The sequence below is a fragment of the Glycine max genome, chromosome 12 (assembly GCF_000004515.6).
Source record: "Glycine max cultivar Williams 82 chromosome 12, Glycine_max_v4.0, whole genome shotgun sequence".
In the NCBI taxonomy this organism is placed as follows: domain Eukaryota; kingdom Viridiplantae; phylum Streptophyta; class Magnoliopsida; order Fabales; family Fabaceae; genus Glycine; species Glycine max.
Window position 1 is genome coordinate 5,166,310 of NC_038248.2, and position 24,444 is coordinate 5,190,753.

Consider the following 24,444-nt stretch of genomic DNA (forward strand, 5'->3'; position numbering starts at 1 on the left):
GTTCACCAAATCAATGAGAAGTTGCTTTAGTATACATACACAATATAGACAAGTGAGAAATTGCGTATGAAATGGTGACCTTATATTTGAAAATACGGTGGAGTTTCAAAACAGATTAAAAGCAAGAATGCGGTGTTTTTTTCCCCTTTTCTATTCATTATTTTGAGAAAATGATGGATTTTTGAGAAAATGATGGATGATATAAGGTTTGGGTCACTGGGCCCGTTTTCTGTAATTTTTACATTCTAATAACCAATTTTTTTTACTGTTGAAAAAAAAATAACCAAAAAATATTTAAAGGAAGAAAAAAAAAACTTGTAGGAAAACCTGTTCCCGCTCATGCATTTTAAGTTTCTAACGGTTACAATAAGTGGTAATTGCATATGACCCACAATCTCAGAGACATGATTGTTGAACTCTGCTGATATCTTTTTCATGGATTCTCTTCTCTCTATACTTCCAGGTTACAACACAATTTTTTCATCCTGTTATTTCAATGTTATATTATGCATCACTGATCCTCCCCTCTACATTTTTTTTTATACGATTATATGGTACCAGGCAAAGCCAACGATTCGAAGCCAAAAATCAACCAAAAGACCAACCAAGCAACCAAAATTGGCACGGCTGAAGCCCAAAGGTAAGTAACAATTTTTATTCACCAATTTAGTTTCACTTGCTATGAAGTATAACCTTTTTTTTTTTCTTTCAATTATTAGCTTTGGTTTCAGACACAACCGGGTTTTTGGTACCGCTAGGAACACAAACATTATCCCAGGAAAACCCGTGTGGGACAAGTCAATTACCAAAACAAAAATTGATGTTTCACAGAGAAAACCCAAATCCATTAGCACAACTCAACTTCCCATTGACACACATAATAAAAAATCCACAGAAAATGCCAATCTCGGATTGAACAAGAAAAGTCACACATTCCCACAACAATTTGCTGAAAAAACATCAAAGAACAGTTCCCAAGAGAAGGGTTCTGCTTCAGAGCCAAAAACTCCAGTAGCATCATCGTCCCATGTTAGAACCAAGTCAACCACACCATTCTACTCTGCACTGAATTGTAGCAAATGCCGTTTTGATAGGCTTGAGACATCTTCTTATTGGGTTGGCCAAATCAAAATGGCTGAGTCCGTGGGCAAGCATTTTGTAGCCTCTGAATTCTTTAGGCTTGCTTTGGAATCTCAGGCTGAGGTAATTAATCAAGTTATTTGCCGTTCACCAAAATTTGCAATGTTGTGTTCTGTAGAATGAATGCCACAAAATTGAATAAAAAATACATGCACACACAATTTCATTTTAGTTTTATATTTTCATTTAATCATAAATAAATTAATAACGTGTATGTTAAGTTTGTTGATTTTTATAATAAAAAAAATAATTAATGTATTAATAGTACATAAATATAATGTTATTTAATTACAAGTTAACACGCATAATAAATATGTTAATTTTCATGATAATTATCTTACAAAATCATATAAATATAATTTATGATATATTAATATCGTGATTTTTTTAAACTCACGGCGGATAAAAATTAAAATCTCATAATAATTATCTTTAAAAATCAGGTTAAAGATGATTTTCTCGTTAGTTGATAACGTTTTACACTAGTCTATTAAACTCCACAAAATCTCTGTTCAAAATTAAAGTGTTGTTACTTTGTTACCGATCTTTAAATATTTGGTGTGTAACTTGTTATGATTCAAAAAAAAAGTGCTGACACATTGTACCTGATATTTGTTATTTGGTGTGTTGGGTAGCCAATTAGGAACCTCCGGATGGAGCTTAAAAGGTATTTGTTAAGGCATGGATACCTATCGGAGCAGAAGGAATGGAGGGAAGTTGCTGCTAGGTATGGGCTACTGAAGGTTGAAAGCAACAAACACTAGTGGAATGGAATCAACCACTGATCAATCTAAAAATGTAAGTGATGATGTAACAGGAAAGTTACAATACATTAGTGAAATGGACTTGATCCTCCAGTGTCTTTGCTTCAGTTAGCTCTAGTTTGTAGATTGTGACAGGTAGATAGATCATTTTGCTACATTATAGGTAGTTTGTATTTGGTACTTAAATTTTTATTTTATCTAGTTCCTTTCTCTTTATACACAATTTATAGCAATAATAAAGATAATATTTCATTTTTGTATACGCATTTATTTTACTTATTTTACCCTTTAATTGTTACATATGTAACTGAATATTCTCCCATTTCTATTCAGTGTCTACCCTCTTTCTCTTTTCCTCTTTCTATTTTATGTTTTATTAAAAAAAATAGAGATAGACACATTGGGTAATATTCTATTTTTTCATAAAATAAATTAAAAATAATTTTATTTAAAAGTAAATAAAGTTTTAGAAAAATAGTGAGAATTTTGTAATTAAATAAATAAGAAGAAATAATTTTATTAATTAAAATAATAATTTTAAGGTAAATAAAATAAATATATGTTCTTAGGAAATAAAAAGGAGATTTTATTTATTCAGCAAAATAAAATTTCTTTTTATGAAATAATAAAATAAAAAATAGAATAAATAATAAATTGAGTATAACATAAGTATGTACAGAGACATATTAAGTCGTCAATTTTACGGATTTAAAATACTAGGTTTAAAATTTATTTTCGAAAATCTCCATTATCAGAATTTATGAAATAATATATGTGGTGAGAGAAAACAGTTTCGTTGCAAAAAATTTATATGTTTGATTTATTGGAAAAAAAGTGAAATGAAGGCCGTTTTGATAGGCTTAAAATAGATTAAGCATTAAAATAGATTAAAACTTCTAGAGGTGGGGCATTCCAAAAATTGAAATCGGGACCTATCGCACCCTAAGCGAGAATCATACGGCTAGACCAAATTCCCTTTTTGATAGAATCAAAGTTAATCATTCTAATTGTAGTTTTTACCGTTTTATCTGATGTTCGTAGTCTCGCCTGCTTCTAAGCATAACCAACCAATAACGCTAATCTTTAGTAACTTGTAACAATTGTGTAATTTTAATGAATCAGGTCGTGAAGTTGTAAAAGGAAAACTAATCATAGATGAAAATGAAATCAATGAATGACTAATATTCTCAAAAAGATTGTCAGTAAAGTTGATGGATAATGCAATATCTTTACGCTATTTGTGGAATTTACACTACATCCTGTGAACAAAAAAAAAGTAATTAATTCTCTTAGTTGATAGTATGGTCCTTCAGCCTATTAGTTTTTCATTTTCATCACACCATATTATAGTTGGGGATTCGAGTACTCTATCACCCAACCTTGTCTAAATGTCTTTTTTTTATGCCTATGGATGAAGGGAGAGAAATATTTATTGCTGTAAATTTTATCAACTAGTACATTATTAATAATTTTATATAAAATGTGAGTTTTATCATTCATATGTTATATATTTTGAAAGTATATATTATTTTTATTTTAATATACATTATTGAGGTTTCAAATATTTTAAAATTAATATTTTTTGTCAACATGATTTATATGAAATGAACTTTTAATTCATAGATAAATTTGTCTAATTCAAATTCTTTTTTGAAGTATCTAACTAAAGATTGTTGAGTAGTACCTTAAAAAAATGTTGAGTAGTGTAACAATTGTGTAACTTACGTTAATATAATTTGGTGTGTCATGTTTAATCAATAGATAATCTAATTTTTTATATTTTACAAAATGTTATTACTGTCTATCCTTTTAATAAGAAATAATTTTTCTTAAAATACACTGATACTTATTTCTTATAAAAAGCACCGAAGGAAGCATTAAGTTATGCAAGTACAAAAATTTGACACTTTGTGTCAAATGATCACGTCTCTATATTTTATAATCAAACTGTTAATTTGAAAGTACTCTTAAACTAGATAAAGTTTATAAAATTGTACGCAAACAAAGATCTATTTAATACTTCACCACCGTAGTTCTTTATTCTAAAAAATATTAAGTTGTTTAAAATATAAGTAAATATCTATTACTATATAATAAGAAAAAAAATGTGTTTTTAGTGTTTATACCTTTGGTTAAACTTAGTTTTGGTTTATGTACTTTCAAATTAAAAAATTTAATCCATCAAATTTTAAAATATGTGAATTTAGTCCTTATTCAAATTTAAACTTAACATTTAGTTGTGATTTTGATATGTACAAATTGAAAGAGAGACTAGATTCATATATTTTATAATAGTGGAAGACTAAATTCATCAATTTAAAAATATAAGAATCAAAACCAAGTTTAACCAAACATACAAGAATCAAACACTTTTTTTTTACCAATAAGTATTTAATTTATGTAAAATTTGATTTACAAATCATAAAATGATTTAACAATTGAATTGATTAATTTCACACTTTACACAAACTTATTACATGGTGACTACAAACATTTAACATAGGGTGTTAATGGATCATGTCATATATATATATATATATATATATATATATATATATATATATATTATATTTGAATAGATTAAAATATAATAGAGAGAGAGAGAGAGAGAGAGAGAGAGAGAGTTTCAGGGTTGAAATCAGATCCGAGAAATGAAATTGATTAAGGAGCATGTTTGGCCCGTTAAGGAGACCTTGATGTCTAAGTTTTGTATACCATTTTGACAAGTAAGTACTTCCGACACTCTCGACCCATCATCACTTGTGAGTTGTGGGTTACGACGCAACTCAATAACCTTCAATTCCTGTTGCAAACCAAAACATAGAAAGGAAATGACACATTACCAACTCTGCTTTGTCCATTCAGATTCCACGTACCAAAATAAATGAACCCCCCCATCTCTTCTATAAATATCATCTTAATTATTTTTAAGACTATTTTTATTTTTAACATGTTAAACCCTTTTTTAGTTAACATATTTTTCATTTTTAAATTAAAATGATATACTACTACTGTTTTAAAATAGTTATTATTTTTTATATTTAAAGAATGCAAAAAATCTCTTAAATTGGTATCATTTTCTCTAATAAAAGTAAATTGTTAGTATAAATATTATAAATTTAGACTGATTGTATCATGTATTATATTAATATTTAATAATTTACTAATGCTGTATATAGTTTTGTTTTCTTTTCAAACGGAAGTGTTTGTGTTATTCTTAAGTGTCCCTTATTTTTAAATAATACACATATAAATCAGTACCTTTATACTAAAAATATAAAATTATTTAATGAAAAACAAATTATTCTTAAAATGTGTGTGTAATTTGTGTTCACCGTTTGGTGGTTGACCCCAAGTCAATAATTTTAGGCTTATTAATTATTATTTTTTACTGAAAGAGATAAAAATAAAAAATTATTTCAGTATGTTAAAAAAGTCTCACATTATTTAGAAGATAAGATTAATGACAGTTTATAAATATTTTTTTCCTTAACCCATTAAGAAATGTTTTAATAACGATAAAATCATAATAACATATCATTAAACACTAAAACCGACAATACACAATAAAATTAAGAACAAATTAGGTGGAGTAACATGTATAACTAATTAATTAGGCTTACTAATTGTTTTCCATTGAAGATGACGAGGTTGCTCAAATTAATATATATATTTTCACTTTGGATAAAACTGTGTGTAATTCAGATTTCATAACTTATTAATTTAGACTTTTATGTATTACTTCTTTTATATATACTTCAATATCTAAATTAATTTTCATTTTGTTAACAAATTAAAGGCACCCTAATTAAAAGCAAAAAGATAATAGTATAATACACTTTGTTTTGTTGGGTTTATCTTGTTGGGAAACCCCTAAGCCTAAAGTCCTAAACAATTGGGTGAACAAAAACAAGCAATCCATTCAAGTTCGTGCAAAATTGATGGTTGAAAAAAAGATTATGACCCAATAACGAACAATGATTAATATTTGAACATAGACATGGTTCTGCCGATTAGATTGAGATGTGTCTAACACCCGAAATTGATTTTCTAACAACCAACCCATGATTGCACGGTGTATTTTTTTTTTTTCATTTTCAAGAGAAAATTTAAATAATTCCTTTCATTATCTCTCACAAAATGGGCCACCATTTCTTTTTGTGTGTCTGGAATTAAGGGAATTCATCATAGAAGCTTGTTTAGGAGGAGAGTGGCAGCAATACATGAAAAGGTACGTAAGATCTCACTGTTTTTCTTCTGCTAAAAAATTAATTGACATAGTTCCACCACACGATTAATTAGTTGGGACTTCTCTAAATAATTTTAATCTTGTTCTTACATTTTATTTAATAAATTTTGAACCTGATCCATCAGGTTTGTATGAACCCCAATTAAGCATATGTATGGTTTTAGTGGGGTTTTACAAACACCACTGCAGTACTCTGATTCTCTGAAGTTGCAGTAGCATTCACATGTGGGCAGGGACAGTGAGCACTTGATGGCATGGATCCAATTAAGGACTAGGGAGATTGCATTTCTGTGTGCATTTTTGTTTTGTTATCTTATAAATTAGAGATATTGTTGAACCTTTATTTTTTTTTTAGTACGCAATTTAAAAGCAAATATTTTTCCTTTTTATCTTCTTAGTAATTTTTTTTTAATTCGTAAGAATCAAAATAGTTACTGGGAGGATTTATCTCCTCTAACAATTTTTTTATCGGTTAATTTACGTTTTATTAATATATAAATTACCAATATAACAATTCTTTACATGAAGTTAGACTTTTAAGCAAAATAGTGAATATTGTAGTTATCATTATTAATTTCTCAATAACTTTTGAGAGTTTACCGGAAAACCATGTATAGTGAAGGATCAGCCTAAAATAATTTATAATATTTATAAATATTATCACTAGACGGTTATTTGATTATTATTCTCAAATATCAGTACACTTTAGTCCTAATCTTTTTCCTGCTTAATCTCAGATCCCAAAAATATTCTTTTGTCTTCTTGTCAAAATGCTGAGTGTTTGTGTTGAATCATCATTGGCAAAAAAGTTGGGGAAATTATTGTGAAATATTAATATATATATATAAGCATAGTTTAAATAAAAATAGTTTAATTTATGAATATTTATTGGCAAGTAAACAAATTGTACTAATATTTAATGAATATATATAGTTAAAAATTAATTAATATTTATTACCATCCTCGTTTACTTGGTAGATGCATTTAGTGTCTAATTCCCCGACCTAATATAAAGATCTAGGGCTTAGGGGCTTTTTTATGTAATTTTAAGCTTAAAAAAACCACATGAGTAGGTCCGGCCGGTTTAATTAAGATAACCTTATCAGGATTCAGTGATAATGAAAGATCTTGAAACAAATCTAAACCTCAACTAAAATCTTTCATCTATAATTATGCTTCCTGAAACTAGTATTTAATATCCCAAAAAGATAATGACTATGGGCACCCACCCACTCACCCCTTTTTTTTTTCTCCTTGATGTTTTTCCCAAGCTCAACTTTGATAAAAGCACTTGCTTGTAGCAGTACGTGATGCCCCAATCGCAGGTCATTGATCATGGGATACCCTTTGTCTCCTATAATGGACCCACCAACTCTTTGCCTTTTGGAACTAAGCAAAGCATAGAGCAACTTTTCATGGCATACAATCCTTATTAGACACTCACTTGTGCAGCATCTACTCATCCTTGCCCATGCTAGTGTTTTTCTTTCTTTCTTTCTTTCTTTTATACAAAAAGTCAAAGAAATTCTTCAAACTAAAGATTTTTTAAAGACTTTCATTTATTTATTGTAAATTTAAATATCAACATATTATAAATAGGATACGACTTGTCCTTCGTATTTTCTTTTCTTTAATATCCATTATAATTAGAACTTTTGATTTTTTTGATAGAATCTCTATATTTTTTGTGAATTTTGATTTTGAGTACTGGACTATGAAACTAATATTTAATATAAAATTTAATTACACGTAAAGTTTTTTATTTCTCTCTGAAAATGAATTATGTAAAAATTGAATTTAAGTCTTCTCCATAAATTTACATGTGTAAGGGTTGATAGCGAAAATTCAAAAATTACAATGTCTCACTCTCCCCACAGTTTTTCACCACATCAAAAAGTAGCTTTAAGTTTATCTAAGATTTTTTTGACGTGGTCTAGCACATTTCTAAACATGCACTCAGTCATTGGTTTAATTTGATTCCCAATAACGGGACATATTATGAACATGTCAACATGGAAATTGAAAACATGGTAGTCAATTGAAATATGAAGTAGGACATGTATGTAAGGTAAATAATACTGAGTATTATTATGAGATTAAATTTGGTTACATACGTAAAAAGAGTGTGGAAAGCAAAGGGGTGGGAAGGGAGACATGGACATATGATGGGGGGTACGATGAATGCGGGCGAATAATAAGACTAAAAAAGAAACAGGGAAAAAGCTGGTCATTGAGAAGCAAAAGACAAAATCAATCGAGGAGACAAAGTCCCATTGATTAGAGAGAAAGAGAAAGAGGGATTATTATTGTGTTGTGTTTGTCGACCAGTGATTGGATTGTGAAGGAAAGTGACCATCATCAGTCCCCTACTACCATCAATAACTTCCTAATTGCTCAACTTAACTCCTTTTTTTTTTTTTTACTTCATTCATGTATAGAATAAAAGTTACTTATAACAATCATTACTTCTCTATGCATCATGTTTTTAGTTTAAAAAGTAGTGAAAGAGAAAAGTCTGTTCCCCATTTTGGGTCTCTTTACTAGAGGAAATGAAAAAGAGTAATCATATTAGTCCGTTTTAAATTGGGGTGGATTAAAAGAGAAAAAAAGAGAGAAGAAAATAAGAAAGTAACAAGAGGTTAAATTAATTTTTTTTATTATTTTAGTTTAATTTGATATTTTTTAAATATTAATTTATTTCAAACTGTTCATTCTATTTAATATTATTAAATTTGTGTACACGTGAGAAACAAAATTGATGAAGTGACTTTTCTATACAATTCAAATCATGTAATACAAACATATAATAGTCTACTCTCTTAAAATTTCTAATGTAATATCAATTTAATCTTCAATTAAGACATTTTATTTATTGATTCCCTAGTCAATGTCTTTAAAGTACTGGCCAGCTGGATCTGAATTTAACTTTACTAACTAAATGAACTGATTTACTTAATTACAGTAAATTACAATTAAAAGGTTGTAATAAAAGAATTGAAGGTGGTAAAAAAAGACTGAAGCTTAAAAAGAAAAAAATTGGTTCAGCCAACCCAACTGAAACCAACATGTCAGTTATCTTTTGTGTGTATTTGGTAGCAAGGCCCAGAAAGAGAAGCGTTTGGTTTTTATAACATAAAAGGGTCACAGAGACAAAACTTTCTTTGTTTCGGAGTCTCTCTGTTGAAGACTGGTGCAATGCAATGCTATGACTTTAATAAAGTGATGATATAGATGTCACTGTCTGAGCCACAGCTTTGAGCTTTCTGGTTTCTGGTTTCTAATCCCAAAAAGACTTCAGAGAAAACCACGGGGGACTGGCCGGGAATTTTACTGCCCCTCCTGCTCTGCTCCCACGTGCACCACCCAACAACACAAACATCCTTAATTTTCGTGAATATTATAAAAAAAAAAAGGTCCCTAAATCATCATGATCATGAATATCAACTTTGTAATTATGAATGTTTGCACAATATGCCGCATCAAAGTAGTTGTAGCTACTAGGACTATTCTTTCATTCTTTCTATTCTTGATTTTTCACCCATGACTCTCTTTAATCAAAGGGATAATTATCTTTTTTTTAATTAGTCTTTTCTCTTTTAATTTGTTATTTTTAGGTTTAATTTGATTTTTTAATTTTTTTAAGTTCAATTTAATCTTTTAATTTTTAAAATTAATTTAATTTAATCCTATTGTATAAATTAAATTGACAATGTTAAAAAAATTGTATTTTATAACGGTTTTAAACCAATATAATGAGCGATTTTTTAATATTGTTGATCCAATTTAAAGAAAAAGATCAAATTGAACTGATTTGAAAAATTAAAAGATCAAATTAAATTAAAAAATAAATTAAAGGATTAAAAAATTAATTTAACCATTTTTTACACACATTTCATTTAACCAATAATATCATAATTCAAATTTTATGTATGAATTGTTATTAATACGATCTTAGGGTCTTGATAGTAGTAGATGGAGATTTTTCCTATTTACTATAGTCTTAGGATCTTGTTAGTTAAGGATTTAAAAGGATAAACATTTTATTAAAAATAACATGAGAACATATTTTAAAATTATAGAAGAGTGTTTTCATGCATTCAATAAAAAAAAATATTTTTATTTTCTTAATCAGATCCTTAGTATTTGTCATAGCCTTAATAGACTCAAATAAGATTATTTTTATCATTAAATATGTGGACCAATTCGTGAACAGACTCGAGTTTTAGTTTAATAAATATTTTTAATTTTCAAATTCGAATTTCACATATATAATTATATTAAATATTTATAAGTAAAACTTTATTATTCATAATAATTCTACTTAGCTTAAATAGATTATTTTTAATAAAAGATACTCATGGTATAAAAAAAACATGATTATCTCCTAAAAATAAACTTATGATCCCAACCTAAAAAAATCTGAGTAGGGTGAAAAATAAATAAATAAATAAAAGAGTAAAATAAAAAAATGTAATAGATCTCGCAATAAAAAGAAAAGAAAATTAAAAAAAATAAAAAGTGAGTGCAAATAAAATATAAGAAAAATGTAAAAAAAAAGAGAGAGTTGTTATATATGATAAATAGGTATAAATTATTGTATAAAAGTTAAAATGAAGTACTAGTAATGCACACCCAAAATCATGTAGCCGTTAAAAAATTACAAAATAATTTTATTAAGAAAAGAGATTTTTTTTAAAAGTAAAAGAATGTCACTTAAATACTAAACATATCCACATGCAGAAGATTCCTTAAACTTGCATCATTCACACCACTTTTAATAATTAAGAGTCAGAGTTTGACTTAAATACAATCTGTCGTGCTACTATGCATTGACAACATTTAAAAATGTGGGCGTGTTTTAATGTGTAAAATTATTATATTGTTTTAATGGAGTAGTTCACCAATAAATGTTAAAAAAGTTACCATTTTGCATCTTTTAGATGTGACTCTCATAATCAACAAACAACGTCTAATAGTTTTATATAACAAAAAAAAAAAAAGGGTCATGTACGTGTAAAATGAGTTATTGACTAATTCCACCATGGCGGAAGTTCATATGAACTTGTATTAAGTATGCCTTGCCTAGTTCAATATCCAGAATTTTTAAGTTTTTATTCTATTTTAATAAATTTAATTTATATTGCTTTTAAATTTTAGCGTGTACCTACGCTGGAATTTTAATTTGATATCTCTTTTACGTACGTATCTTAGATTTATACATATATAAACACCACTCTCAGATATATTTTGTAATTCCATTAGGTGACATTTTTTTTTTAAATCCCATCTCAATTGTCACCAGGCAACCAAATTCTGTGAATTTGTAGTCATACTAAAAAAAAGCTAAAGTATGACACATTTCATGTTTTGCTTGGTTAGATCTCTTAGACATATATATCGATCAGGTTTGAGTCCTAAATGTGTATAAAAAATGCTTTATTGAGGATAAAGGCAAAGTTTATTTCAATGTTTTCTAAGCTTTTAAAGAAACTAGTCTCTAGTTAGAAGATATATACCTTGATTCACACACAGAAAAAATATCTTATAAACAATTTTGAATCTCGGGCCAGAAACAAATTGCAAGTTACAGAAGGTATATATTATGAAGATCCAATACTTGAAAATTGGAAACATTCCTCCACCCCCAAAAAGATGGAACCTATTGTAGAAGAATATTATTGTCGTCATCCTGATCAAGACCAAAATATATAATTTAAAGAGCTAAATATAGTTATATTAGAAATTTCTGTGGCAACACATCTAACATCTAAATTAGCTCTTGGATAGTGTTTTGATGAGGTGTTCTTTGTTGAATTTTTAAGGCCAACACTTGAAGTATTAATTAAAAGGATTAATGATCAGTATTAAATATATAAAACATTAATGTTAATTAATTGAAAGTTAATGTATGTTAATTACTACAGTTGATTTAGAAATGCAACACAAATTGATATACTTTAAGCAAAGTGTAAGATACTTCTTGTCGGTTACAAATTAGTACAAGTATAAAGCAAAACATAGTCGATTTATTCTTCTTCTTTTTGGGTTTTACCTTTCATATTGGCACACCAAAAGAGAAAAATGCAATCGCACCCCCCGAGTTTTCGTTCAATCTGTATATCCCCACTTTTTGATGTGGACTAAAGCAACTTCGTCTGAAACTTGCATGATTCTTTTTTTTGGGGGGTTAAGTAAAAACTTGTATGGCTTTAGCACGAGGACAGACAAAGCTTTAGGTGATGTCCATGTCGATTTGTTTTCTACCTATTTGTACAGATTTGAAGGTATATGCATATGTAATAAGTTCAGTGAGTTAATGCGTTAAGAAAAGAGAGTTTCGTTGTAAAATGGAATGAATAAAAGAGTATAAACTCGTGTGCTTGTGTGTGAGATAAAGTTGTAAATTACGTTTTGTTTGAGGATTTATTTTAAAAATTTTAAGATTTATAAGACATGATGTGTTAAGAAAAATATATTTTAAGATGTTATCGTGTTTTTAATTTTTTTTTAAAAACAAAATGTTGATTTGTTGTTTTTATTTTTTGGCCTGTTTTTTTTTTAATATTTTAAAAGAAATGTTTTTTAAATTTTAAGCAAACCGTATTTTTATTTTTATTTTCTGCTTTCTTTAAAAATAAAAAACACTCAAATCAAACATTATCATAATCTCTTTTCCATGATATTTTCATAATTAATGATTTTTTAAGTGGCTGGTACGTACGTTCACACCTAGATCTCTGAATGAACATGCTAAGATTTTATTAGTTTGCAAATGAGACTGCTTTATGGTCAATTCTTTCTTCATGCAATAGAGTGCTAAACATGATGGAGTAAAAGGAAAAGTACTCGTAAAGCACTTCGATATACACTCCATATATATATAATGAGAGATAAAATCATATCAATCTAATTTTGATAATTATTATATTATTTTTATAACTTATATAAAATATGTTTTTTATTTATTTAATCATTAAATTATATCTACATATATATATGATTAGTATGGAAAAAACTTTCAATCCAATTGTAAATTTTAAGAAAATATTATCTAGTTAAAAATTATAGAATAACATAATAATTATTAAAGTTATATAATATAATTTAATCATAGGAGAGATTGACACTGGTTTTGATAGTTATAAAAATGTTATTTTCTTTAAAAAAAAGTTACATATATTAACTACTGAGTAGTGTCTATAATGGATGATACTTAAACCTTCTTTAATTTAGTACTACTTTATTTAAAAATTGTCATATTTTTGTGGAAGCTAGGGGCTAGAAAAAGGAGAAAGTAGCGAAACTTCTTTAGTGGTCCAATAGCCTTTCTTTCGTATTCATGCATGAGCATGACAAGTAGATAAATACGACTAGTGTCGTTTACCTCTTTGAACTTTTATGAAGACAAATGGAAGCCCTTGAATCCAAACTAAATAGCCTGTAAATATATCTGGATTGGATTGCATCTTAGCTTATAAATCAACTTTTAATGCTCCACAAAGGTTGTTATATATAAAATATTAGACTCGCTTCTTTTTTTTTTTTATAACAAAAAAAATTATTGAGTACCTCAACTTTAATCTAGCCAATTAAGGGCATTAAGTTTAATTTTTAAAAACTTAAAATAAACTGATAATATATAGGACCTTTTATACCTTTACTTTTTCGGAAGTTCGTATTTCTTAGTGGTTGGTGAGTGCTATATTTCACTCTTATGAGATATAATATAAATGTACAAAGAATAATATATTTTAAACAAAAGACACATGAAATCATTAGTTGTTAAATGTTTTGTTACTTTCTTAATAATAAAGTACCAATGAACCACTTAATATTAATCAATTAAAAAATTTAGATCATATATATCATGATTTAGACTTATGTGTATTTAGTTACTATAAATATAACTAAATTTGATTTTTTAAATGTTGATGTTTTTCTTTTTGTACAATGCAAAAGATAGAAAAGAAAATAAGTAACTATATGTTTTTTATTTAAATACTCATAATTTTTTTTAAATAGTCTCTATCAGTAATAATATGAAGAGTTTAATATGTATATAATGCCGATGTTAAAAAAATTATGATTTCAATCAATAAAAAATTATTATTAGTATAGTTTTTATAATAATTATCATAAAAATTAATAAATTTATTATATTTGATGATTTATAATTAAATAATAATATAAAATTTGTTTATCCTGTCAACACACATTTATTATCTACTTTAATATGAATATTTTACATCAAACAAGGTGACATGTGACATGATATATATCTAAATACATGTCAAATTTTCAATAAATTAATTGAGATAGGAATTATTTTTAAAAGTTAAAAATTATGAGACTAAAACTAAAAAAAAAATTGAGAGATTACAATCAAATCTAATCATATTTACGTGAATTAAAAAAATATTTTTATACCCCTAATAAAAAAACATTTTTATCCTTTTGATTTATTATAAAGGTTTTAATCTCCGCGTAATTTCCCTCTACTTAATAATGTATCTAAGCAAATAGTTTTTTAACGTAAGTATACATTTAATCTTAATCGTTTACAGGTAAACTTGTCCTATTTGATAAGAGGTAATCTTCTTACTCGTTCGTATTTTTTGGAACATTTTATATTTGTTTTTTTTAAGTGCAAAGTAGCTAATATCTTAAGTTAACTATTCATTTTGGGGTCACGTTAGAGTCAAGGTCAAAGAACTTGGACTCTAGATCAGACTGACGAAAGAAAAGACTCGATTTGTTTTACCAGCAATAATATTTTTAAACCTAATTCCACAAAACATAAGTTCAATATTAGAATTAAACTTTAAATGTTTATTTTTTAAATATAATTTAAACTTTTGGTCAAGATCAAATAAAGGAACTCAAAAATTAATTTGTTTATATAAGCTTATGCTATAAAGCATACAAACAATTTCTTAAAGGGGCCAAATTATTTTGTACACCTTTATAATTTTACTGAATTTTAAATCTTTGTAAGTTAAATATATATATTGAATCATTATACTTTTTGAATTTTTCAAATAAATTACTACTCTTCAATAATGGTTATTTTTTGTTAGATTATAAAATTTTAATTAAAACATAAATAAATTACATAAAAACTACTCAATTGTGTTTTTCGTCAAATACTTAAGCTCCTAATTTATCTGAATATTCGAATAAACCATACGATTAACAACATCAACAAAATGTTTTTTTTTTTTTTGTAAATGTGAGATTAACAGAACATTAACAGTTATTTTTTAGTAAAGACTTACTAGTATTTTTTCAAAAAAAAGTATCAGGGTTCATTTACTTCTTTTTAATGATTGAGACTTATTTAAAAATTCAATAAAATTATAAGAGATTTATTATAGTACCCCAAAAAATGAATAATTTTAGTATAATCTTTTTTCTAGGCCAATAATTGAATAAACTTGAACTCACTAAAAAAAAGTATCCTAGTAACAATATCAAATCTCTTAAATTTCCTAATCTAACCTTTTTAAAGATTATATATATTAACTAATTGTTTCAAAGTTGGAGATACTTGTGAAGGTTCAAAGAAGGAAAGAGTGATAAGACTGAAGAATTGAGGTGTGTTGTAAAGGAGTGCAGTGCTGAGTGGAAAGGGATTTTGTGAGTCCATGACAACTAAACTAAGTCCAGGACAGTTACTGCCAAAACCCACACCACACTGCATTTTTCACAGTCCCAAAACCCTCACTTTCTTCTTTTTTAATTAAATGAAGCCCTGTAGCTATAGCTCTATTTGTCGGATATTCATGTTACACGCCTCCAAATCATATCAAATCAACTGAAAACCATTACTAACTTATTAATGCATATTTTATGTATATAATACTACTACTATAACAATATACTAGAATATAGACCATAGAATACTATACATATATGTATTTTTACCTTAGCATTATTCTGTTACTCATGCCTTGAAATTCACCAACCTATATTGTAGGTTGGGTTGTCAGATTATGTTTTCCTTGGAATTGTCTTTTTTTGAGAAAGATATGATATACAAATTCAAAGGAGGAGGTAAAGAAAGAAACCTTGTTAATGATTGTTTGGTTTATTTATCTTATCTTATACATTAACTTTTGCTGTCTACTAGGGGGAGGGCCTTAATCAATAATCCCCACAAACAACCACAGTGAAAGAAATTATAAATAAAAAAATTAAAAGATAAAAATAAAAAGCTAAGGCAAACAAAGCAAAGGAGACTGAGAGTGGGGAAGTGTGGGTTCTGTACTGTCTTAGCCTGTCCCCCCCACCCAACACAGACACACACTCTTTCTCTCTCTCTCTCTCTTTCTTTCTCTCTCTATCTCTATGAGCTTAACAGTCTAAATCCAAAAGGCACTACCACATTGGCTTTTCTTGCCTTTTGTTTATGTGCTTCCTATGCAATTGTCTATGTCTGCTGCTTCTGCTCCCTCTTCTCAGTACCTGCAAATGGGGGTGGAATCATACGTTGAATTTCTTGTTATTATTTAATATATATTCTTCTCTCTTCTTTTCTTATCTTTTAAAAAAATCCTGTCTTGGTATCCTTCTCAACATGACTTTCTTGTTCTTTTCTGTTCATCCAGTTCCACTTGATTTAACACTTCTCCAAATATGAATTCTTTCTCACAATCTAACCTCTTTTTCCATGGTATTTATACTTTCCACTTTCTGGGGTTTCCTTTTCTCAACTCCACTTGGTGACACACTCTTTGTTGCCTCCCTTCAAGTTGTGAATTTTCTCGTGGGGTGTTTTTGTTGCTTCCTTGTTCTTTTGGCTTCCATTTGAGCCTACACCACTAGGTGTTCATGGAAATTGATCTGAACCATGAAGTGACTGAGGCTGAGAAGAATGCATTCTGTGATAGGGAATGTGAGAAAGGTGCTGGTGCTGGTGCTGGTATTACTTGTTGGTCCTCTTCCACTTGTTCGTCCTCTTCAGCAGCTTGTGTGTCCTCTTCTTACCTTGAGCTTTGGCATGCTTGTGCTGGCCCTCTCACTTCTCTTCTCAAGAAAGGAAATGTGGTTGTCTATTTTCCACAAGGTCACTTAGAACAGGTTGCATCTTTCTCTCCTTTCACACCGTTGGAGATTCCCACCTATGATCTTCAGCCACAGATCTTTTGCAGGGTTGTCAATGTCCAACTACTTGTGAGTACTGAATACTTTTCTTAGATTCACTCGTGGTTACTGAGTTTCATTTGAAATCTCACTATTTACTTGACCCCTTGCATTGCCTCTATTGTTCACTTGGTTTTGCTAAATTGTCACTTCCTGGAACAGGCCAACAAGGAGAATGATGAGGTTTATACACAGGTTACTTTGCTTCCTCAGCCGGAGGTTGGTTTTCATTTTTGTTTTGGTGTGTCCTTAATTTTGTCCCTTCCAACTAAATAGACAAATTTTGAGAGCTTCTTTCATTGTTCAATTAGTACTTGGAATATTTGTTTCTATGAGCTGAAAATGTTAAATGATGTACCAATTGTTCCTTTGCTGCATTACATTAAGTAATTCTGAATACACTGAATTCTTTTCTTTTCAGTTGGAAGGGATGTATTCAGAGGGCAAAGAACTCGAGGAATTGGGAGCAGAAGAGGATGGAGATGAAAGATCACCAACTAAATCAACCCCTCACATGTTCTGCAAAACACTAACTGCCTCTGATACCAGCACACATGGGGGCTTTTCTGTTCCTCGTAGAGCTGCTGAAGACTGTTTTCCTCCTTTGGTGTGACATCTTTCACAGCATAATATTTGTTATAAACACTTACAAAGAAGAAAGTGAAAAGTGTATTCCACAAGTTAAAATCAACTTATGCACCTCAGCTTTTGGAAAAGTTAGATAAGAGAGATTCTTTAAAAGTTAAAGTGCATAAGTTGTTTTTAACTTCCTTTAAAAAAAAGAAGTTGATTTTAACTTATGAGAGAAACTTAACTCATTTTGTCCTTTTAGTTTTTTTCTCCTGTAAGTGCTTAAGTTTATTCAAACAGAACTAAAATCTGATTTTCTAGCCTTGCTTAAATTGCTGAACCCTTTTACTTTGACTACTACAGGACTATAAGCAGCAGAGGCCATCACAAGAGCTTGTTGCCAAAGACCTGCATGGTGTGGAGTGGAAATTTCGTCACATTTACAGAGGTACTAGAAAAACTAGGTGTGAGGTGTTGTGAGTGTGTGACTTCAAATATTGACTAAGGCCCCATTTGGTTTACATTGAGAATCAAATTATCACACTGTACAATATTCGAATATAAAATCTGTGGCCACAACTCTAAATCGTGTCCAACTGTTCAATTTCAATTCTACTTAAAATCTAATCCAAACAGACACTAATTGGTACACAAAATCAATGTGGTAACATGTCAGGTCAGCCAAGGCGGCATCTACTCACTACTGGCTGGAGCATTTTTGTAAGCCAAAAGAATCTTGTCTCTGGTGATGCAGTGCTCTTCCTAAGGTAGTGTGTTTTAGCCAAGTGTACGTTTATGTACAGAAAAAGTTTTAGCTACTCTCGAAGCATGTTTTTTCTTTTTGTATACATCTCTATCACCTCAGCTATGTGATTCATGATTGTCTCCTATTTTATTTATCCTTGCTTAATACCAATACATATATATTATTGTACCATAAAGTCTCTTGCTGCACCTATATAAGAATCCTTTGTGTGTACGTGTGTTGAACTGGACGTTTTAATTGACATTAATTCTTATATTGTTGAATACGAGAAGCAACCAACCCCTCAAGTCTCAAGCTCCTAAACGTGGATTAATCTCACCTACAATTACGAATTATTAATAATGGTCTTCCAATAATTTAGTAGAAAGTGATTATCAATTCAAATGGCAAACAGAAAAGCATGGATGTTATTAGTTTTGTTTATTTATTTGGATAATTAATAGTTTTTCTATATTGTATTATCAATATTAAGTGGTAGTTTTTTTTTATGTTGTATTATTAATATTGAGGAGCTTCATTGTCTTGGAGACCGTACAGTGCCAAAAAGGGAGTTGGAAGAAAATATGTACTTGCAAAAACATACCTCATAAAGTCAAAACAGATGGCCTTTTTTTCTTGAGAATCAAGAATTTAAGTCTTACCTAACTTTGGAAGCATGAAATATGAGTAATAATAATCATTTGGAAGCCAATTAAATCAAACTTGAGATTCTAACTACCCAGTCTCAGAAAAAAGAAGGGTCTATCATTCATTATAGTACCTTTCAGATCCTTACTGCTTATTAATGCCTTTGTAGGGGTGAAAATGGTGAACTGAGATTGGGAATCAGAAGAGCTGTTAGACCTAGAAATGATCTTCCTGAATCGGTTATCGGTAGCCAGAACTGCTATTCCAATGTCCTTTCTTCTGTGGCAAATGCAATATCCACCAAAAGCAAGTTTCATGTTTTCTACAGTCCAAGGTACTAATACTGATTGATCATGCCTTCCTGCTTTGCAAGATGAATGAAATTCACACTGTAATTGTTTGTCTTAGATTTTAGTTCTGGCCTGGCAACGTAAGGGCATGTTTTTAAACAGCTGTAACTTTTAATAAATAAATAAATAAATAAGTAAAAGTAAATAGGTCATAATTTCTCAAGTCAAAGTCAAATGTTAACCTAGAGCAGTTTTTAGAAAACACATTCTGTCCCTATCCACCACAACCCTAGCAGAGCAACCGGCGGAGAAGTTCTAGAGAGCACCAGAGACGTCACAAATTGTTAAATGAGAATGTTTGATAGACTACATCGAGGTAAGGATGAGTTATTTACGTTTGGGGATTAGAATGAACATATATAGGGATCCCTATAAGATTAATTTTTGGATATTTTGAGTTGTTTTTATAAAATTTAATTCATGAACCCTTTCAAATTGAATTGTTATCATTGAAATGAAAAATTTGATCTAAATAATTGTATTCCTTTTTGTTTCTAATCAAATTTTATGAACCACGCTTACGTACTTGGCTTTGTTGAGAATATTATTTATATATATATAAAAAGTAGATATTAAGTTTTTTTGGGTGAAAGTGTCTGTACGTTATTCCTTGTGGTATCGTTTTGCTGTTTGAGATTTCTATAAACGGTACCATGAGGAATCACGTTTGTATATGTACAAAACCAATGTACGCGTGGTTCATAAAATTCGATTTCAAAAACAAGGAATACAATTATTTGGATCAAATTTTTCATTCCAATGATAACAATTCACAGACACATTCTAAAAAATGGTAAATTACAAGCGCCAAACAACGAAAATCATACGCGTTAATATACAAAATAAATCAAGTAATAACAATTGACAATTTAAAAAAATTCTGATATACACTAAACAATATCATATCAATATGCGCTAAACAGGATCATAGAATTTCATAATAATAGATATTACATTCAATTTAGTGTATAAAAAATTCAATTTGAAAGGGTTCATGAATTAAAATTTTATAAAAACAACCCAAGATACCCAAAAATTAATCCTCTAGGCCCAAGCGTGAATAACTCATCCTTACCTCGATGTAGTCGCTCAAACGTTCTCCGTTAGCAATTGTGACGTCTCTGGTACTCTCTAGAGCTCCTCCTCCGGTTGCTCTTTTAGAATTCGTGCGTAGGAATAGAATGTGTTTTCTATTAATTAATTTTATTTATTTATTAAAAGTTACATAAATGACACTATTTTTTTATTGTTTTTTCCTCTTTATTTTTGTATAAATGTTTGAAACCAAAAACAGAATAAACTAAGGTGGTCTTCTCATATTAAAAGTGAAAAAACTGGAAACATTTTCTTAAACCAAATATGTGGTTTTTATGGTGGCACAACCAAAGTGTGAATGTGCGAAAAAATGATGCGGAACACCAACCGTAATCATACGGTAAAAACTATAGATGTTAGGATATATGTCTGTAAGCGTGTAGGTAGCAGCACTATGTCTATGAAACACTTTGAATAATGGATTGCCAAACACTCCAATGATGTTGATTGGATGGAAGAATAGGAAACCCTCTGATTTGGACAGAAATGGCTCATGTCCTTTATAGAAACTCCAATGATAATATCTTTGCACCTTACTTAACTAGCTTTGATCCTCTGATAGGCCTTCTTAGAAATGAAACCTTTTACCCTAATCTTTAATTTCCTATGGATGTAATTTCTTCCTTCTTTGGTTGCTAACTCTTGATTGGTAGGAGACTAGCAATAAATTTATAATGTGTTTGAATTTGATATAATACAGAGCAAGTCACGCAGACTTTGTTGTTCCCTACCAAAAGTATGTTAAAAGCATCAAGAATCCAGTGAGCATTGGAACAAGATTTAAAATGAGATTTGAAATGGACGAATCTCAAGAGAGAAGGTAGACTACAACATAATTATAAATCTTCACTCTTATGTCTTCCTTCAAAAAGCTTTTTGCTTGTGTCATGATACTATCTTCCTATCTTGCAGGTGTAGTAGTGGGACGTTGATTGCAACGAGTGATTTGGATCCTTATAGATGGGCCAAATCAAAATGGAGGTGTTTGATGGTACATCTTCAATTGCTTTGTTACTGATGCAGTACTCTTGTACCATATTTATACGTTTAGCATTGCTTAAGGACAGAAATTGTGTTTTTAACATCAAACTGAATTATTGTGAAGCAACTTTCTTTGTGAACATCACAGAAATCTAATTCCATTTCTCCAATTTTTCTACGTAATATTTGCTCGTACAATTTTCGTGTCTCTCTCTAAATAGTTTTACATATCATCACATCAATTTATATGAAGGTTGCATTAGCAAGCCACCTAGAAAGCTCATTTATGAACTGAGTGAAGGACCACATGATGATCTTTGCATTAATGTAAGCCTGCTGTGATATGCAACAGGTCAGATGGGATGAGGATATTGAAACTAATCATCAAGACCGAGTATCTCCATGGGAGATTGATCCTTCTGCTCCTCTGCCCCCCTTGAGCATTCAGTCTTCTCCAAGACTGAAGAAACTGCGGACAGGTCTACAGGTTGCCTCACCTAGTCACCTCATCACTGGTATGAGTCCTAACACTAAAGTAGAATAAGACTTTGTTTAGATAAAGTTCTCCATAAATACTTGTAAAATACATCGATCTTCTCGCAGAAGTGAAAATCAATTTATGCACCTTAGTTTTTGAAGTTAAATGAAGGAGCTTCTATAAAAGTTTAGTGCATAAATTCATTTTAGCTAGTGGTAGAAGCTGAATTCATTTTACCTTCTTATTTTCTTCTATAAATGTTTGTGGAGAAATTTATCCGAACAAGACTTACGTCAATAGTGTATGTTAACTTCATATATCCCTATTATCCTCCTTGTTCCATGTAGCAGCACGAGGCAGTGGATTGGTAGGCTTTGAGGAGTCTGTAAGATCACCCAAGGTCTTGCAAGGTCAAGAAAATGCAGGTTTTGTGTCATTCTACTACGGATGCGACACAGTAACCAAGCCACCAGGTTTTGAGATGAGCTCTCCGAGTCATCCAAATCTTGGATCAGCTGAAGTAAGAAAGGTTTCCTCTTCTGAGCTGAATAGTGTCCACCCTTTCAGTTATGCAGGCTTTGTGGAAACTAACAGGTTTCCGAGGGTCTTGCAAGGTCAAGAAATATGTTCATTGAAATCCCTGACAGGAAAGGTTGATTTGAACCTTGGTGCTTGGGGAATGCCCAATCTAAGTTGCACAACTTTCAACCTCCACCAGGCAACCAAACCAAACTTTCAACCTTCATTGTTTCCTTACGGGGATATTCACCAAGCCGGTCAAGCTAGCTTGTTTTGCTCAAAATCCACCACTTTCCAGAGAGAAAATGTCCCATTTAACAAGCCATCCACTCAGGCAGGGATCATTGTAAATGAAGTTGGAAGATCAGATCTCCCAAATGAGCATAAGCTGCAGGACAATATTTCTTCTGCTGCAAATATGGGGGTTTCTAATGACAACAATGTCCAGGGAAAGGTAAATGCCTGCAAACTATTCGGGTTTTCTTTGTCTGGGGAAACTACTGCCCAAAATTTACAGAACTCTGCTAAAAGGAGCTGCACCAAGGTGAGGGATGATAACAACAAAATTATGTTATGATATGCCTTTTTCTCTCTCAAGTTTTACCCACCTATATATAACATACACTAAATGAAGGTTCATAAGCAAGGCAGCTTAGTTGGAAGAGCTATTGATCTTTCAAGACTTAGCGGCTACAATGATCTGCTAAGTGAACTAGAGAGACTGTTTAGCATGGAAGGCCTTCTAAAAGATCCTGATAAGGGATGGAGGATTCTCTACACTGACAGTGAGAATGACATAATGGTTGTGGGGGATGATCCTTGGCAGTAAGTTTTCTTCTTTCTGAACTCAAATCAACACTTTAAAGAATGCTTCTTTTCCACCTTTTAATTAGTTATCAATGATCAACACATGTCTCAATATAAACTGATATATCTTGTATTCTTATCATATTTAAGCTATCTAGTGTCAAATTAATGTAATATACTTTCTAGGTGACACTAAAAAGTTTTGCATGTTTCCTTATGGCTGCAGTGAGTTTTGTGATGTGGTGTCCAAGATCCACATATACACCCAAGAAGAAGTGGAAAAGATGACAATTGGGATGATCAGTGATGATACTCATAGCTGTTTGGAAGAGGCACCAGTGATTATGGAGGCTTCAAAGTCTTCCTCGGTGGGTCAGCCAGATTATTCTCCAACGGCTGTTAGAGTCTAATAGTTTCAGGGTTGTCTTAAATATTTATTATGTTGGTCCTGTCTCTGTACAAGATTAATCTACAAATGTTTTTATGCTGTGTTTGGTTGCTACCCTGACCTTTGAGGTTGTAGGCCCAGCAAAAATTGCATGGTCAGAGCATGAAAGACTGACAAATGAGTGCATTAAATTAGCTAAATAAGGGCTAGCCTTGACATCATATAATACGCCATTATGGCTTACGTACTATGGAATAATGCTGATGGTGATGGGTTTCCAGATCTTCCATTCCACCATGGTTGCGTATTATTGCTACGGCTGTTAGGAACCTCTTTGAGGTGTGATGCGGGTTTAGAGGTCCAAAAATGTGGCCATAGAATAACGTGCAAAATATACTTTGGTAAAAACTTGAGAAATGCACTCTAGTTCTGAATCAATCAAATATAAATTTTCACAGAAACCGCAAAAGATAAAACATTCAATATCTATTACGTTATTTCAGCGTTGAATGTTTTTGTATCGGGTCGAATCAAGTTCGTGAGCTCTCATTGTAAGCCTTACCATAGG

At 30.2% G+C, this 24,444-nt stretch overlaps 2 protein-coding genes across 3 annotated transcripts; both read left to right on the forward strand.

The window, feature by feature from the left end:
• The first annotated feature begins 335 nt into the window (after positions 1-335).
• LOC100782972 (uncharacterized) lies at positions 336-2,164 on the forward strand. The gene is made up of 4 exons (XM_003540698.4): positions 336-463; positions 562-640; positions 720-1,203; positions 1,776-2,164. The coding sequence occupies exons 1-4, from the start codon at positions 436-438 to the stop codon at positions 1,902-1,904; spliced, it is 720 nt and encodes a 239-aa protein (XP_003540746.2). The 5' UTR covers positions 336-435; the 3' UTR covers positions 1,905-2,164.
• Positions 2,165-16,379: 14,215 nt separating this feature from the next.
• Positions 16,380-24,158, forward strand: LOC100783513 (auxin response factor 4). Of its 2 annotated transcripts, none has more exons than XM_006592156.4 (12): positions 16,380-17,325; positions 17,458-17,514; positions 17,717-17,902; positions 18,229-18,313; positions 18,542-18,632; positions 19,428-19,592; positions 21,404-21,523; positions 21,616-21,694; positions 22,037-22,199; positions 22,510-23,225; positions 23,316-23,506; positions 23,715-24,158. In XM_006592156.4, the coding sequence occupies exons 1-12, from the start codon at positions 16,984-16,986 to the stop codon at positions 23,896-23,898; spliced, it is 2,379 nt and encodes a 792-aa protein (XP_006592219.1). In that variant the 5' UTR covers positions 16,380-16,983; the 3' UTR covers positions 23,899-24,158. The 2 variants fall into 2 exon arrangements, with proteins under 2 accessions (XP_006592219.1, XP_003540747.1); XM_003540699.5 differs by having other exon boundaries at positions 22,513-23,225.
• The last annotated feature ends 286 nt before the right edge of the window (positions 24,159-24,444 follow it).

Coding starts and splice junctions, on each gene's coding strand:
- LOC100782972 (XM_003540698.4), top strand. CDS start 436: ATGGATTCTCTTCTCTCTATACTTCCAG. Junction 464..561: donor TCTTCTCTCTATACTTCCAG/GTTACAACACAA, acceptor ATATGGTACCAG/GCAAAGCCAACGATTCGAAG. Junction 641..719: donor GGCACGGCTGAAGCCCAAAG/GTAAGTAACAAT, acceptor TTCAATTATTAG/CTTTGGTTTCAGACACAACC.
- LOC100783513 (XM_006592156.4), top strand. CDS start 16,984: ATGGAAATTGATCTGAACCATGAAGTGACTGAGGCTGAGAAGAATGCA. Junction 17,903..18,228: donor AAGACTGTTTTCCTCCTTTG/GTGTGACATCTT, acceptor TGACTACTACAG/GACTATAAGCAGCAGAGGCC. Junction 21,524..21,615: donor GACGAATCTCAAGAGAGAAG/GTAGACTACAAC, acceptor CCTATCTTGCAG/GTGTAGTAGTGGGACGTTGA.